This window comes from Salvelinus namaycush, chromosome 8 (genome assembly GCF_016432855.1).
Source record: "Salvelinus namaycush isolate Seneca chromosome 8, SaNama_1.0, whole genome shotgun sequence".
NCBI lineage: Eukaryota > Metazoa > Chordata > Actinopteri > Salmoniformes > Salmonidae > Salvelinus > Salvelinus namaycush.
In genome coordinates this window covers 36689131-36704567 of record NC_052314.1, presented here as the reverse complement: position 1 = coordinate 36704567, position 15437 = coordinate 36689131, and the positions used below count along the sequence as shown (strand labels likewise).

Genomic DNA, 15437 nt, shown 5'->3' with positions numbered 1-15437 from the left:
GTCTATACATTTCAGCTGTTTCAAAAACATTGCTCTGCTATTATTATTTTTACTGAATGAATGTTGGGCTCAACCAGACATTTCTGTTTACGCTGCCCTACTTATAGAGGGGCAATGTCGTGGGAGTGTCGTGTGTGACCTCCGGAGGTAGCTTTTTACAATACGCAAGTTTGCATTACAGTAATGTCTCTCGAGAATCGATATTTCTCAAAGTTCTCCTTATTTCTCATCAATGCAAATAGGCCCTCTAGAGAGAGAAGTCTGCTTTAAGTGCCTTCCCTGATTGGTTGACACAGCAGACTTAGTTTTGCAGGATTTTTTTCTGCGATACAACCACGGCTGTGTGGTGTTGGAATGCACAGACTCTCTTCTCTGTACTGCTGTATTGAGCCGTGTTGGGTCTTGAGTACAGTTATGGAGGGGGCTCAGTTCAGGCTCATAATGTGCAAACAGACCTGGGTTAGGCTCAGCGGAAGGGGAAGAAACGGTCACACACCATGAGTTCTATGACACAGTATAGGAGCAATATGGGAAGGAAATTGTTTTTTACACAGCAAAGACAAAATAAAATACACTGAATGAACAGCCTCAATTCGTCGGGGCATGGAAACTACAAGGTTTCGAAAGAGTCCCGTAGGGATGCTGGCCCATGTTGACTTCAATGCTTCCCACAGTTGTGTCAAGTTGGCGGGATGTCCTTTGGGTGGTGGACCATTCTTGATACACAAAGAAGCGTGAAAAACCCAGCAGCGTTGCAGTTCTTGACACAACCCAGTGTGGCTGGTACCTACCACCATACCCCGTTCAATTGTCTCAAGGTTTAAAAATCCTTCTACACTGATTGATGTGGATTTAACAAGTGACATCAATAAGTGATCATAGCTTTCACCAGAATTAAAGTGGTCTGTCTATGTCATGGAATAAGCAGGTGTTGTTAATGTTTTGTACACTAAGTGTATGTATACATCTTTAACATACAGTAGGACCCTACTATACATATTTTCAGATTAGTTTAGTACATTCACACCTAGTGTAGTTGTTGTTGATATTCTTATCTCTATACTGTAACTATGTACTATGCTCTTGCCAGTGTGTTTAAGTTGGATGTCTCTGCTGAATATATCACAACTGACCCAGAGAGTCATCTTGGACTTTTCAACAGTGAACTGAATCTAGAGTGCATTCGGAAAGTATTCAGACATCTTGACTTTTTCCATATTTTGTTACGTTAGTCTTATTCTAAAATAGATTAAATCGTTTTTTTCCCTCAAACATAATGACGAAGCAAAAACAGGTTTTTAGAAATTGTTGCAAATTTATTCAAAATAAAACACATATTACATTTACATACAGTACCAGTCAAACGTTTGGACACACTTACTCATTCCATGGTTTTTCTTTATTTTTACTGTTTTCCACATTCTAGAATAATAGTGAAGACATAAAAACTATGAAATAACAAATATGGAATCATGTTGTAGCCAAAACATTGTTAAACCAATTCTTCAAAGTAGCTACCCTTTGCCTTGATGACAGCTTTGCACACTCTTGGCATTCTCTCGACCAGCTTCATGAGGTAGTCACCTTGGAATACATTTCAATTAACAGGTGTGCCTTGTTAAAAGTTAATTTGTTGAATTTCTTTCCTTCTTAATGCATTTGAGCCAATCCGTTGTGTTGTGACAAAGTATGGGGGTATACAGAAAAGAGCCCTATTTGGTAATAGACGAAGTCCATATTAAGGCAAGAACAGTTCAAATAAGCAAATAGAAATGACAGTCCATCATTACTTTAAGACATGAAGGTCAGTCAATCTGGAAAATGTCAAGAACTTTGAACATTTCTTCAAGTGCAGTCGCAAAAACCATCAAGCGCTATGGTGAAACTGGCTCGTATGTGGACCGACACAGGAAAGGAAGACCCAGAGTTACCTCTGCTGCAGAGGATAAGTTCATTAGAGTTACCAGCCTCAGAAATCGGCAATTATCTTCACCTCAGATTGCAGCCCAAATAAATGCTTTCTCAGAGTTCATGTAACAGATACATCTCAACATCAACTGTTTAGAGGAGACTGCGTGAATCAGTCCTTCATGGTCGAATTGCTCCAAAGAAACCACTACTAAAGGACACCAATAATAAGAAGAGACTTGCTTGGGCAAAGAAACATGAGCAATGGACATTAGACCGGTGGAAATATGTCCTTTTTGTTCTGAGTCCAAATTTGAGATTTTTGGTTTCAACCACTGTAACTTTGTGAGATGCAGAGTATGTGAACGGATTATCTCTGCATGTGTGGTTCCCACCGTGAAGCTTGGATGAGGAGGTGTGAGGGTGCTTTTCTGGTGACACTTTTCTGTGATTTATTTAGAATTCAAGGCACACTTAACCAGCATGGCTACCACAACATTCTGCAGCGATATGCCATCCCATCTGGTTTGAGCTTAGTGGGATTATCATTTGTTTGTCAACAGGACAATGACCAAAAAAAACATCTCCAGGCTGTGTAAGGGCTATTTGACCAAGAAGGAGAGTGATGGAGTGCTGCATCAGATGACCTGACCTCCACAATCACCCGACCTCAACTCAATTGAGATGGTTTGGGATGAGGTGGACCGCAGAGTGAAGGAAAAGCAGCCAAAAAGTGCTCAGCATATGTGGGAACTCCTTCAAGACTGTTGGAAAAGCATTCCAGGTGACTATCTCATGAAGCTGATTTGAACGAATGCCAAGAGTGTGCAAAGCTGTCATCAAGGCAAAGGGTGGCTACTTTGAAGAATCTCAAATATAAAATATATTTAGATGTTTAACACTTTTTTTGGTTCCTACATGATTCCATATGTGTTATTTCATAGTTTTGATGTCTTCACTATTATTCAACAATGTAGAAAATAGTCAAATAAATAAAAACCCTTGAATGAGTAGGTGTGTCCAAAATGTTGACTGGTACAGTAAATATTCATGCCCGGTACTCAGTACTTTGTTGAAGCACCTTTGACAGTGATTACAGCGCTGCGTCTTCTTTGGTATGATGCTACAAGCTTGACGTACCTTTATTTGGGGAGTTTCTCCCATTCTTCTCTGTAGATCATGTTAACCTCTGTCAGGTTGGATGGGGAGTGCCGCTGCACAACTATTTTCAGGTCTCTCCAGAGATTTTCGATCGGATTCAAGTCCGGGCTCTGGCTGGGCCACTCAAGGACATTCAGAGACTTGTCCCGAAGCCATTCCTGCGTTGTCTTGGCTGTGTGCTTAGGGTCGCTGTCCTGTTGGAAGGTGAACCTTCGCCCCAGTCTGAGGTCCTGAGCACTCTAGAGAAGGTTTTCATCAAGGATCTCTCTGTACTTTCCTCCGTTCATATTTCCCTCGATCCTGACTAGTCTCCCAGTCCCTGCCGCTGAAATACATCCCCACAGCATGATGCTGCCACCACCATTCTTCACCGTAGGGATGGTGCCAGGTTTCCTCCAAACGTGACGCTTGTCATTCAGGCCAAAGAGTTCAATCTTGGTTTCATCAGACAAGAGAATCTTGTTTCTCATGGTCTGAGAGTCCTTTAGGTGCCTTTTGGCAGACTCCAAGCGGGCTGTCATGTGCCTTTTACTGAAGAGTGGCTTCCGTCTGGCCACTCTACCATAAAGGCCTGATTGGTGGAGTGTGCTGAGATGGTTGTCCTTCTGAAAGGTTCTCCCATCTCCACAGAGGACCACTAGAGCTCTGTCAGAGTGACCATCAGGTTCTTGGTCACTACACTGACCAAGGCCCTTCTCCCAGATTGCTCAGTTTGGCTGGGCAGTCTTGGCGGCTCTAAACTTCTTCCATTTAAGAATGATGGAGGCCAGTGGTTTTTGGGGACCTTCAATGCTGCAGAAATGTTTTGGTACCCTTCTCCAGATCTGTGCCTCGACACAATCCTGTCTCGGAGCTCTACGGACAATTGCTTCGACCTCATGGCTTGGTTTTTGCTCTGACATGCACTTTCAACTGTGACCTTATATAAACATTTGTCTGCCTTTCCAAATCATATCCAATCAATTGAATTTACCGCAGATGGACTCAAATGAAGTTATAGAAACATCTCAAGGATGATTCATGGAAACAGGATGCACCTGAGTCTCATAGCAAAGGTTCTGAATACTTATGTAAATAAGTTATTTCTGTTTTTTATTTTAATACATTTACTAAAATGTATAAAAACGTTTTCACTTTGTCATTATGGTGTATTGTGTGTAGATTGATGAGGATTTGTTTATTTAATTTTAGAATAAGGCTGTAACGTAACAAAATGTGGAAAAAGTCAAGGGGTCTAAATACTTTCTGAATGCATTGTACATCACTATGTCAACAGGAGTCCACCTACTGCATTCCTGCCAGACTTCATGCACTGGAATGAGAATAGAATGGAACAGTCCTTTATTATTCCATCTCTGGGGAGGAAATCCTGGTTATTCCACCACTAAAAAGCAGCCTAATCCCAGATTCCCACTTAATGGTCAATCTGCTCTTTGTTTCCTGTCTCTGGCTGGATTAGTGGGTAGCAGGGATGGTGATTATGCTTGGCAGTCTGAAATAGACGGGACAGCATTAAGTTAATGACTCTCTTCCTTAAGTGGACAAAGGGAATGGACAGGATAAAAAGTGAACATTGATTCATGCTCTCATTGCTCCTCTAAATCTGTTAGGGAACATTGTCACTATGAAACTACTAGACGGTGAGTTGTAATGTAGAATGTTAGAAATAAAATTTTTATAAAAATGTACATTAAAATCTTTTCTCAATAGGGGGGCGCCATTTCGACTTTGTAAAAAAACGTTCCCAAATTAAACTGCCTCGTACTCAATTCTTGCTCGTACAATATGCATATTATTATTACTATTGGATAGAAAACACTCTCTAGTTTCTAAAACCGTTTGAATTATATCTGTGAGTAAAACAGAACTCATTTTGCAGCAAACTTCCTGTCAGGAAGTGAGAAATCTGAAATCGGGCACTCTGTTCCAGGGTCAGTTTATTAATTTGCATGTAATCTATGGGTCGACATGCACTGCATACGCCTTCCCCTAGATGTCAGTAAGCAGTGAGAATTGGAATGGGGTACCTAGGTAGATCTGAGGCCGTATAAAAGCTCTTGGAACCGGGTGTGCAGTCTTTTCAACGTTCGTCATGGCGCAAGACAGACCTCAGGATTGCATTCGGAAAAGCTCTCGTTATAGGCGTTAGATATATCCGGCTCTGATTTTATTCGATATAGGTGTTAAAAACATCATAATGTAGTTATTTTAAACCGAGTTATATCAGTTTATATCAGTATATTGCGATTTTCGGTATTTTATTTGTGCTGCGTTATGGTGAGTTGGACACGTCTTCGCCACATGGCTAATGTTTGCTGCTAATTCCAAAGTTGAAGACGACAATCTACAACCGAGCAACGATTATTCTGGACAAAGGACAACTTGCACAAGATTCTGATGGAAGCTCATCAAATAGTAAGAACTATTTATGATGTTAATTCGTATTTCTGTTGAAATATGTTAAAGTATTATTCCGCCATTAATTTCGGCGCGGTCTCGCTTTAACGCACGCTGTATGTCGTAGTAACGTTAATTTTAAAAATCTAACACAGCGGTTGCATTAAGAACAAATGTATCTTTCATTTGCTGTCCAACCTGTATTTTTTAGTCAAGTTTATGATTAGTTATTGATTAGATTAGGTGCCTCTCCCAAGATTTCTCCCGACATTTTGTTTGCATTTTGGCTACTATTCATATTGTATAACCACGATTTGTGCCGCTAAATATGCACATTTTCGAACAAACCATATGTGTATTGTGTAATTTGATGTTATAGGACTGTCATCTGAAGAAGTTTGAGAAGGTTAGTGAAAAAATTAATATATTTTGCTGGTTTATTCGTTATCGCTACTGTTGGCTTGAATCAATGCTGTTGTGTGGTTGGCTATTGTAGTAAGCTAATATAATGCTATATTGTGTTTTTGCTGTAAAACACTTAAAAAATCTGACATATTGGCTGGATTCACAAGATGTTTGTCTTGAATTTGCTGTACACCGTGTATTTTTCATGTTTTATGATGAGTATTTAGGTATTTCATGTTGGTTTCTGTAGTTATTCTAGCTGCTTTGGTGAGAGTTGTGATGGTGGCTGCAATGTAAAACTATGATTTATACCTGAAATATGCAAATTTTTCTAACAAAACATATGCTATACAATAAATCTGTTATAGGACTGTCATCTGATGAAGTTGTTTCTTGGTTAGTGACTATTTATATCTTTATTTGGTCGAATTTGTGATAGCTACCTATGCAGTAAAAAAATGGTGGAAAAAAAAGTTGTGTCTTTTGCTATCGTGGTTAGCTAATAGAAATACATATTGTGTTTTCCCTGTAAAACATTTTAAAAATCAAAATGATGGCTGGATTCACAAGATGTGTATCTTTCATCTGGTGTCTTGGACTTGTGATTTCATGATATTTAGATGCTAGTATTTACTTGTGGCGCTATGCTAGGCTATGCTAGTCAGCTTTTTTACTGATGAGGGTGCTCCCGGATCCGGGATTGTGTGCAAGTAGAAGTTAAACTCTACCTATCAGCCCTATGTTCCCTCAGCCCTATCATCCCTCAGCCCTATGTTCCCTCAGCCCTATATTCCATCAGTATCCACTGAACCAATTTTAATTCAAATTGGTACACATGCTTATTGTTATAAGATAGAACATTTTGATTCAGTATTCAGACCCCTTGATAATTTCCACATTTTGTTATGTTACAGCCATATTCTAGAATTGATTAAATTGTTTTTTTCCCAATGTCACAATAAAAAAGAAATGTGTTTGCATGATTAATCTAATCAAATCAAATTTGTTTATAAAGCCCTTTTTACATCAGCTGATATCTCAAAGTTCTGTACAGAAACCCAGCCAAAAACCCCAAACAGCAAGCAATGCAGGTGTAGAAGCGCGGTGGCTAGGAAAAACTCCCTAGAAAGGCCAGAACCTAAGAAGAAACCAAGAGAGGAACCAGGCTATGAGGGGTGCCCAGTCCTCTTCTGGCTGTGCCGGGTGGAGATTATAACAGAACATGGCCAAGATGTTCAAATGTTCATAGATGACCAGCAGGGTAAAATAATAATAATCACAGTGGTTGTCGAGGGTGCAACAGGTCAGCACCTCAGGAGTAAATGTCAGTTGGCTTTTCATAGCCGATCATTCAGAGTATCTCTACCGCTTCTGCTGTCTCTAGAGAGTTGAAAACAGCAGGTCTGGGACAGGTAGCATGTCTGGTGAACAGGTCAGGATTCCATAGCCGCAGGCAGAACAGTGAAGAGAGGGGAACCGGCCAGGCAGAGACAGCAAGGGCGGTTCGTTGCTCCAGTGCCTTTCCGTTCACCTTCACACTCCTGGGCCAGACTACACTCAATCATAGGACCTACTGAAGAGATGAGTCTTCAATGAAGACTCATTAAGAAGGTTGAGACCGAGTCTGCGTCTCTCACATGGGTAGGCAGACCATTCCATAAAAATTGCCCTCTATAGGTGAAATCCCTGCCTCCAGCTGTTTGCTTAGAAATTCTAGGGACAATTAGGAGGCCTGCGTCTTGTAACCGTAGCGTACGTGTAGGTATCTACGGCAGGACCATATCGGAAAGATAGGTAGGACCAAGCCCATGTAATGCTTTGTAGGTTAGCAGTAAAACCTTGAAATCAGCCCTTGCCTTAAAACCTCTTGGAAATAGGGGACGCCCTTTTCACTTTTGGATAAAATGGTGCCCAAATTAAACGGCCTCGTACTCTGTCCTAGATCATATGATATGCATATTATTACTATTGGATAGAAAACACTCTGAAGTTTCTAAAACTGTTTGAATTATATCTGTGAGTAAAACAGAACTCATTTTGCAGGCAAACTTCCAAACAGGAAGTGAAAATTCTGAAATGGGTCTCTGTGAAAGGCATCGCCTATTCAATTGCCTTGTATTTATGGATCTGTATGCACTTCATACGCCTTCCACTAGATGTCAACAGGCAGTAGAACGTGGAATGAAGTGTCTAGCCTTATGTGGGACCGGATGAGAGTCTTTGGAGTGACAGGTCAGCCATATTGGCAGTATTTGGCTACGCACTTGGGTATGTCATATCTTTGTCTGCAATGCGTTAGGTAGACACGAAGAAATGCTCCGTCTGGGACGTTATTGGATATATACGAGAAAAACATCCTAAAGATGGATTCTCAACTGAGTTTGACCAGTTTATTCGACTTTTATTATCACATTTAGAAGTTTTTGTTCAATGCATCAAATCTTCATGGACACGTGAGCTACACATGCTAGCCAAAGTTGCTAATTCGACAGAAGAAATGGACATTCTAAAACAAAACAACGATTTATTGTGGAACTAGGATTCCTGGCACTGCATTCTGATGAAAGTTCATCAAAGGTAAGGGAATATTTATGATGTTATTTCGTATTTTTGTTGACTCTGTTGACTCCAACATGGCGGAGAATGGCTGAGCGCTGTCTCAGATTATTGCATGCTGTGCTTTTTACTAAAGTAAAAATCTAACACAGCGGTTGCATTAAGAACCAGTGTATCTTTAATTATATGTACAACATGTATTTTTCAGCAAAGTTTATGATGAGTTTTTCTGTTCGATTACGTGGCTCTCTAAAATTTCTCCGGACATTTTGGAGACATTTCTGACCATGTCGCCAATGTAAAACCACAATTTGTAGCTATAAATATGCACATTTTCGAACAAAACATAAATGTATTGTATAACATGATGTCATAAGACTGTCATCTGATGAAGTTGTTCAAAGGTTAGTGATTCATTTTATCTCTTTGTGGGTTTTGTGAAAGCTATCTTTGCGGTGAAAAAATGGCGTTGTGTGTTGGGCTATTGTGGTGAGCTAACATAAATGTGTTGTGTTTTCGCTGTAAAACATTTAAAAAATTGGACATGTTGGCTGGATTCACAAGATGTTTATCTTTAATTATGTGTACAACATGTATTTTTCATAAATGTTTTATGATGAGTATTTCTGTATTTCACGTTGCTCTCTGTAATTATTCTGGCTGTTTTGGAGCCATTTCTGACCATGTCGCCAATGTAAAACCACGATTTGTAGCTATAAATATGCACATTTTCGAACAAAACATAAATGTATTGTATAACATGATGTCATAAGACTGTCATCTGATTAAGTTGTTCAAAGGTTAGTGATTAATTTTATCTGTATTTGTGGGTTTTGTGAAAGCTATCTTTGCGGTGAAAAAATGGCGTTGTGTGTTAAGCTAACATACATATATGTTGTGTTTTCGCTGTAAAACATTTAAAAAATCAGACATGTTGGCTGGATTCACAAGATGTTTATCTTTCATTTGCTGTATTGGACTTGTGATTTCATGAAATTATATTATATTCCCTGTGGCGCTAGGTTAGGCTATGATAGTCAGCGTTTCTGATGAGAATGATCCCAGATCCGGGATGGGTAGTCCAGAAAGGTGCCTTAACAGTGTAGAGAGGTTAGCACTGGAGTAATATGATCAAATTGTAGGGTTCTAGTCAAGATTCTGGCATCCGTGTTTAGCACTAACTGAAGTTTATTTATTGCTTTATCTGCGTTGCCGGAATGAAGAGCATTGCAGTAGTCTAACCTAGAAGTGACAAAAGAATGGATACATTTTTCTGCATAATTTTTGGACAGAAAGTTTCAGATTTTTGCAATGTTACGTAGATGGAAAAAAAACTGTCCTTGAAACAGTCTTGATATGTTCGTCAAAAGAGATCAGAGTCCAGAGTAACGCCGAGGTCCTTCAGTTATATTTGCGATGACTGTACAACCATCAAGATTAATTGTCAGATTCAACAGAAGATCTCTTTGTTTCTTGGGACCTAGAACAAGCATTTAAAAGTAGAACATTTGCAGCCATCCACTTCCTTATGTCTGAAACACAGGCTTCCAGCGAGAGCAATTTTGGGGCTTCACCATGTTTCATCGAAATGTAAAGCTGTGTGTCATCTGCATAGCAGTGAAAGTTAACATTATGTTTCCGAATGACATCACCAAGAGGTAAAAAATATAGTGAAAACTATAGGTCCTAAAACGGAACCTTGAGGAACACCGAAATTTGTCAGAGGACAAACTGATATCTTTTCCGACAGATAAGATATAACCAGGCCAGAACTTATCCGTGTAGACCAATTTGGGTTTCCAATCTCTCAAAGAATGTGGTGATCGGTGGTATCAAAAGCAGCACTAAGGTCTAGGAGCACGAGGACAGATGCAGAGCCTTGGTCTGAAGCCATTAAAAGATCATTTAATTTCCAGATAATGAATTTCCATGTGTCCTATCTGCTTGGATTTCAAAAAAGTTAACCCCAAATAAGCTAGCAGTGTTATTAAATGTCTTATTAAAACATTCAGTGAAAGTTTTTTATGGAGGTTTTGGAGCAGTGGCTTCTTCCTTGCTGAGCGTCGATGTCGATATAGGACTCGTTTTACTGTAGATGTAGATACTTTTGTACCTGTTTCCTCCAGTATCTTCACAAGGTCCTTTGCTGTTGTTCTGGGATTGATTTGCACTTTTCGCACCAAAATATGTTCATCTCTAGGAGACAGAAGGAGACCTTCCTGAGCGGTATGACGGCTGCGTGGTCCCATGGTGTTTATACTTGCGTACTATTGTTTGTACAGATGAACGTGATACCTTCAGGCGTTTGGAAATTGCTCCCAAGGATGAACCAGACTTGTGGAGGTCTACAATTTTTTTTCTGATGTCTTGGCTGATGTCTTTAGATTTTCTCATGATGTCAAGCAAAGAGGCACTGAGTTTGAAGGTAGTCCTTGAAATACATCCACAGGTACACCTCCAATTGACTCAAATGATGTCAATTAGCCTATCAGAAGTTTCTAAAGCCATGTCATCATTTCTGGAATTTTCAAAGCTGTTTAAAGGCACAGTCAATTTAGTGTATGTAAACTTCTGACCCACTGGAATTGTGATACAGTGAATTCTAAGTGAAATAATCTGTCTGTAAACAATTGTTGGAAAATTTACTTATGTCATGCACAAAGTAGATGTCCTAACCGACTTGCCAAAACTATAGTTTGTTAACAAGATATTTGTGGAGTGGTTGAAACACGAGTTTTAACTGACTCCAACCTAAGTGTATGTAAACTTCCGACTTCAACTGTAGAAATAATACTAAAGTAAAACACGTAATAATAAATTCACAATGAGTAGCGATAACTTGGATATATACACGGGGTACCAGTACCGAGTTGATGTGCAGGGGTACAAGTAATTGAGTTAGATATGTACATATAACTAGGAATAAAGTGACCGATAATAAACAGTAGCAGCAGCATATGTGATGAGTTTTTAAAAAGTTTGCTCAAAAAGGGTAAATGCAGATTGTCCGGGTAGCTAATTGGTTAAATGTTTAACTATTTAGCAGTCTTCTGGCTAGGGAGTAGAAGAACGCACTCAAAGTTTGTTTTCAAAAAAAAAAAGACAAAATATTTAGCAGTCTTATGTCTTGGGGGTAGAATAACATTCCCAGAACATTTGTTCTCAGAACGTAAACACAAAAAATTATACGTTCCCACAACTTCCAATGAACCAAAGGTGCTAGCTGGGTAGTTAGGCACTGAAAAAAAGAGAGAAAATAATCCAGTCCACCTCAAAGAATTGACACGCTGTCAGTACCCTTTTTCTTCTTTCTTTATTTCTGTATTTGTCTGTTATTTTTTGTCCTCCCCCTTCATGAAAAGAAAAGGCAAGGGGCTTAGTGTATATAGACAGTGTGGGCTTCATGTTTCTTCGTTTCTTTTGTCTGAGCCTGGTGAAGGCTGAATGTGGCTGGAGTTACAGGTGTGAACGCCCACGCCATCACAGAACCGAGTCCCCCCACCCTCTTCGCCCCACCACCTTCTCCGACATTCTGAGGCTGCCATGTCATACCCGATTTCAATCAGAACAGAGCCCACCACAACAATGAGTCTTAAAAGCCTTGGCAGCCAGCAGAGTGTGTGCCAGGTCTGGCCTGCTGTATAAAAGAAGGGGAGAAGAAAATACTTAGCTTTTCTCAATAACGACTCTTCGTAAAGATAATATTCTTCTTTGTCAGGTATTTTAAGCTGTCTTGTGAAGTAGTACATAAGAGGTATTTCACTTCATTGAGCCGTGTAAAAAACGTATGAAGCCCAGCTGATAAGGTCCACAGAGCGCAAACAGACAGTGGTGTTGTTCATTGTGTGCTTTCTGGTGAAAATCTTTGCTGTCCTCTTAAGTAGCATCTGGCAGCTGTCATCATCATTATCAGAGTTGTTATGATCAGAGATCTTTTTTCTGTTGACTCAATGAAGGGTTTCTCATGCTCTCTCTCACTCTCTCTCCTCCCTTCCCCTACTTCTCCTCTCGCCGTCTCCTCCCTCTCTCTCTCCCACTCCCTCTCATTCACCCTTCTCTTCCCCTCTCTCCCTCTTCTTCTCTCTCCTCTCTCTCTCTCCAGGTGTTCTGAAGGACTACCTGCGTGAGTTGCCCTACCCACTTATCACTAAGCACTTGTATGAGACTGTGTTGGACTCTATGGCTCAGAGACCTCTGCGTATCGGAGCAGGAGGATGTGAAAATGACCCGGCAGACACAGAACACACCGTCAGTCTCCTGGAGAACCTGCCAGAGGTGGAGAGGGTAAGGGACAGTTCCTCTTCAATCGATCAATCAAGTTTATTCATAAATCAACATTTGTCACAAAGTGCTTTTGCAGATGCCTTTTTGGGTTCACAGTGCTCTTGGTTCTCTACATTCACCAAGTTCCTTCAGTAATGTTCATTAGTACTGTGCAGCGTTCACAGTACACAGTTTCAAACCCTCTTGATGTTAGGAAATAACAGTAGCTGAGGGAAATAGCAATAACATAAACAAAGACCCAATAAGCGACACATTTCGGTTGAATGCATTGTTGGGCAACTGACTAGGTATTCCCTTTCCCTTAGTGTGTTTGCTTCTAAAATGAGCCGTGTGTTTGGTCAGTGTTAATCCGCCCTTACCCAGTATGTCCTCTGTCTCTGTTACCCCAGTTGACCCTGCGGAGGCTGCTGGACCATCTGAAGCTGGTGGCGTCACACCATGAGGTCAACAAGATGACGTGTCAGAACCTGGCGGTATGCTTCGGCCCCGTGCTGCTCAGCCAACGCCAGGAGGCCAGCTGTCATAGCAACCGGGTCTTCATCGACTCGGAGGAGCTGGCCAGCGCCCTACACTTCAAGAAACATATCGAAGTGCTACACTACCTGCTGCAGCTATGGCCAGGTAACCTCCACCATAGAGATACACTACAATACTAGAGTGGCCTTTGAAATGAACCTTCATAACTCTAGAATGAGGTGATAATGGCAGCCATCTTGGTCAGGGATGCATTCTAAACCAGTATACTTCATGGTGTAGTACCATGCAGTACCACTAGATCTAGAGGCCTTTTATATTTACTAAATGACTATCTTAATTACTGGCTCATTACTCCTGCAGTGAATGTATCAGCCTTTTAGATCAGGCCGTTGAGTAGTGTGTCTACAGTACATGGGCATTCTGAATTACTAAACCAACAACTTAATAAACAAGTAATAACAGACTTAAGCATTCCCCCAAAATCAGACAAGCCATTTCTCAGAAGGACACTATGTTCCCCCGGATGCTTTCTAGTGCAAATTGTTCCCAGCACTGTACTGTGATTATGTTCCAAACATGACTTTAAAAGGCTGGGTTGGCACTTTGGCTGACACACGCACGCACACACACACACACACACACACAGCAGATAGCCATTCGCCACATCTGTTCGGTCATCGTAGATTAAATGCTCCACAAGAGAGCTTCATCATGACGGGAGGGCCAAAGCCTTACTGTAAACCAAGCTCAGTGGGCAGGGACGCTTTTATATAAATCACCGTACAGAGAAAGTATGCGTCTAAAATGGCACCCTATTCCTTATATAGCGCACTACTTTTGTTCAGAGCCCTATGGGACCTGGTCAAAAGAAGTGCACTGTAAAAGTGAATAGGGTGCCATTTGGGATGCATATGAAGACATCCTGGACCAACTGTGGCTCGATGGTTGGTAATGTGTCTCTGTTCTGCTCTCAGCAGCTGTCTTCTTTGTGTGCATGGTGATACGAGAGACAGATATAAACTGTTGAGTATAACTGGGATATAGGGATATGAAAGAAAGATGAGTGTAGGGTTGCTAGGGGGTTTGGTTGTCAAATCCTGTGCTGATGGATGTGCTGCCTCTAAGGAGGATGGGGAAGAGAAGACAATAAGACTATACAGTAACTGTCTGATCCCCTCAGATCTCTAACATTTTCTCTAACCAATTTAACTTCATAGTGTTGTGTATACAGTTGAAGTCAGAAGTTTACATACACCTTAGCCAAATACATTTTAACTCAGTTTTTCACATTTCCTGACATTTAATCCTAGTAAACATTCCCTGTCTTAGGTCAGTTAGGATCACCACTTTATTTTAAGAATGTGAAATGTCAGAATAATAGTAGAGAGAATGATTTATTTCAGCTTTAATATCTTTCATCACATTCCCAGTGGGTCAGAAGTCTACATACACTCAATTAGTATTTGGTAGCATTGCCTTTAAATTGTTTAACTTGGGTCAAACGTTTCAGGTAGCCTTCCACAAGCTTCCCACAATAAGTTGGGTGAATTTTGGCCCATTCCTCCTAACAGAGCTGGTGTAACTGAGTCAGGTTTGTAGGCCTCCTTGCTCGCACACGCTTTTTCAGTTTTTTTTTCAGTTGTGCCCACAAATGTTCTATAGGATTGAAGTCAGGGCTTTGTGATGGACACTCCAATACCTTGATTTAGTTGTCCTTAAGGCACTTTTGCCACAACTTTGGAAGTATGCTTGGGGTCATTGTCCATTTGGAAGACCCATTTGCGACCAAGCTTTAACTTCCTGACTGATGTCTTGATGTTGCTTCAATAAATGCACATAATTTTCCTCTTCATCATGCCATCTATTTTGTGAAGTGCACCAGTCCCTCCGGCAGCAAAGCACCCCCACAACATGATGCTGCCACCCCCGTGCTTCATGGTTGGGATGGTGTTCTTCGGCTTGCAAGCCTCCCCCTTTTCCCTCCAAACATAACGATGGTCATTATGGCCAAACAGTTCTATTTTTGTTTCATCAGACCAGAGGACTTTTCTCCAAAATGTACGATCTTCGTCCCCATGTGCAGTTGCAAACCGTAGTCTGGCTTTTTTATGGCGGTTTTGGAGCCGTGGCTTCTTCCTTGCTGAGCGACCTTTCAGGTTATGTCGATATAGGACTTGTTTTACTGTGGATATAGATACTTTTGTACCTGTTTCCTCCAGCATCTTCACAAGGTCCTTTGCTGTTGTTCT

General features: G+C 40.7%; 1 protein-coding gene across 1 annotated transcript in view; it reads left to right on the top strand.

Moving 5' to 3' along the window:
- Nucleotides 1–15437, top strand: part of LOC120052648 (rho GTPase-activating protein SYDE2-like) — an 87400-nt gene that overhangs the window by 61711 nt on the left and 10252 nt on the right. Inside the window, exons 5-6 of the mRNA XM_038999690.1 lie at nucleotides 12530–12711; nucleotides 13101–13332. Coding sequence (XP_038855618.1) covers nucleotides 12530–12711; nucleotides 13101–13332 — 414 coding nt within the window. The remainder of the gene's footprint in view (nucleotides 1–12529; nucleotides 12712–13100; nucleotides 13333–15437) is intronic.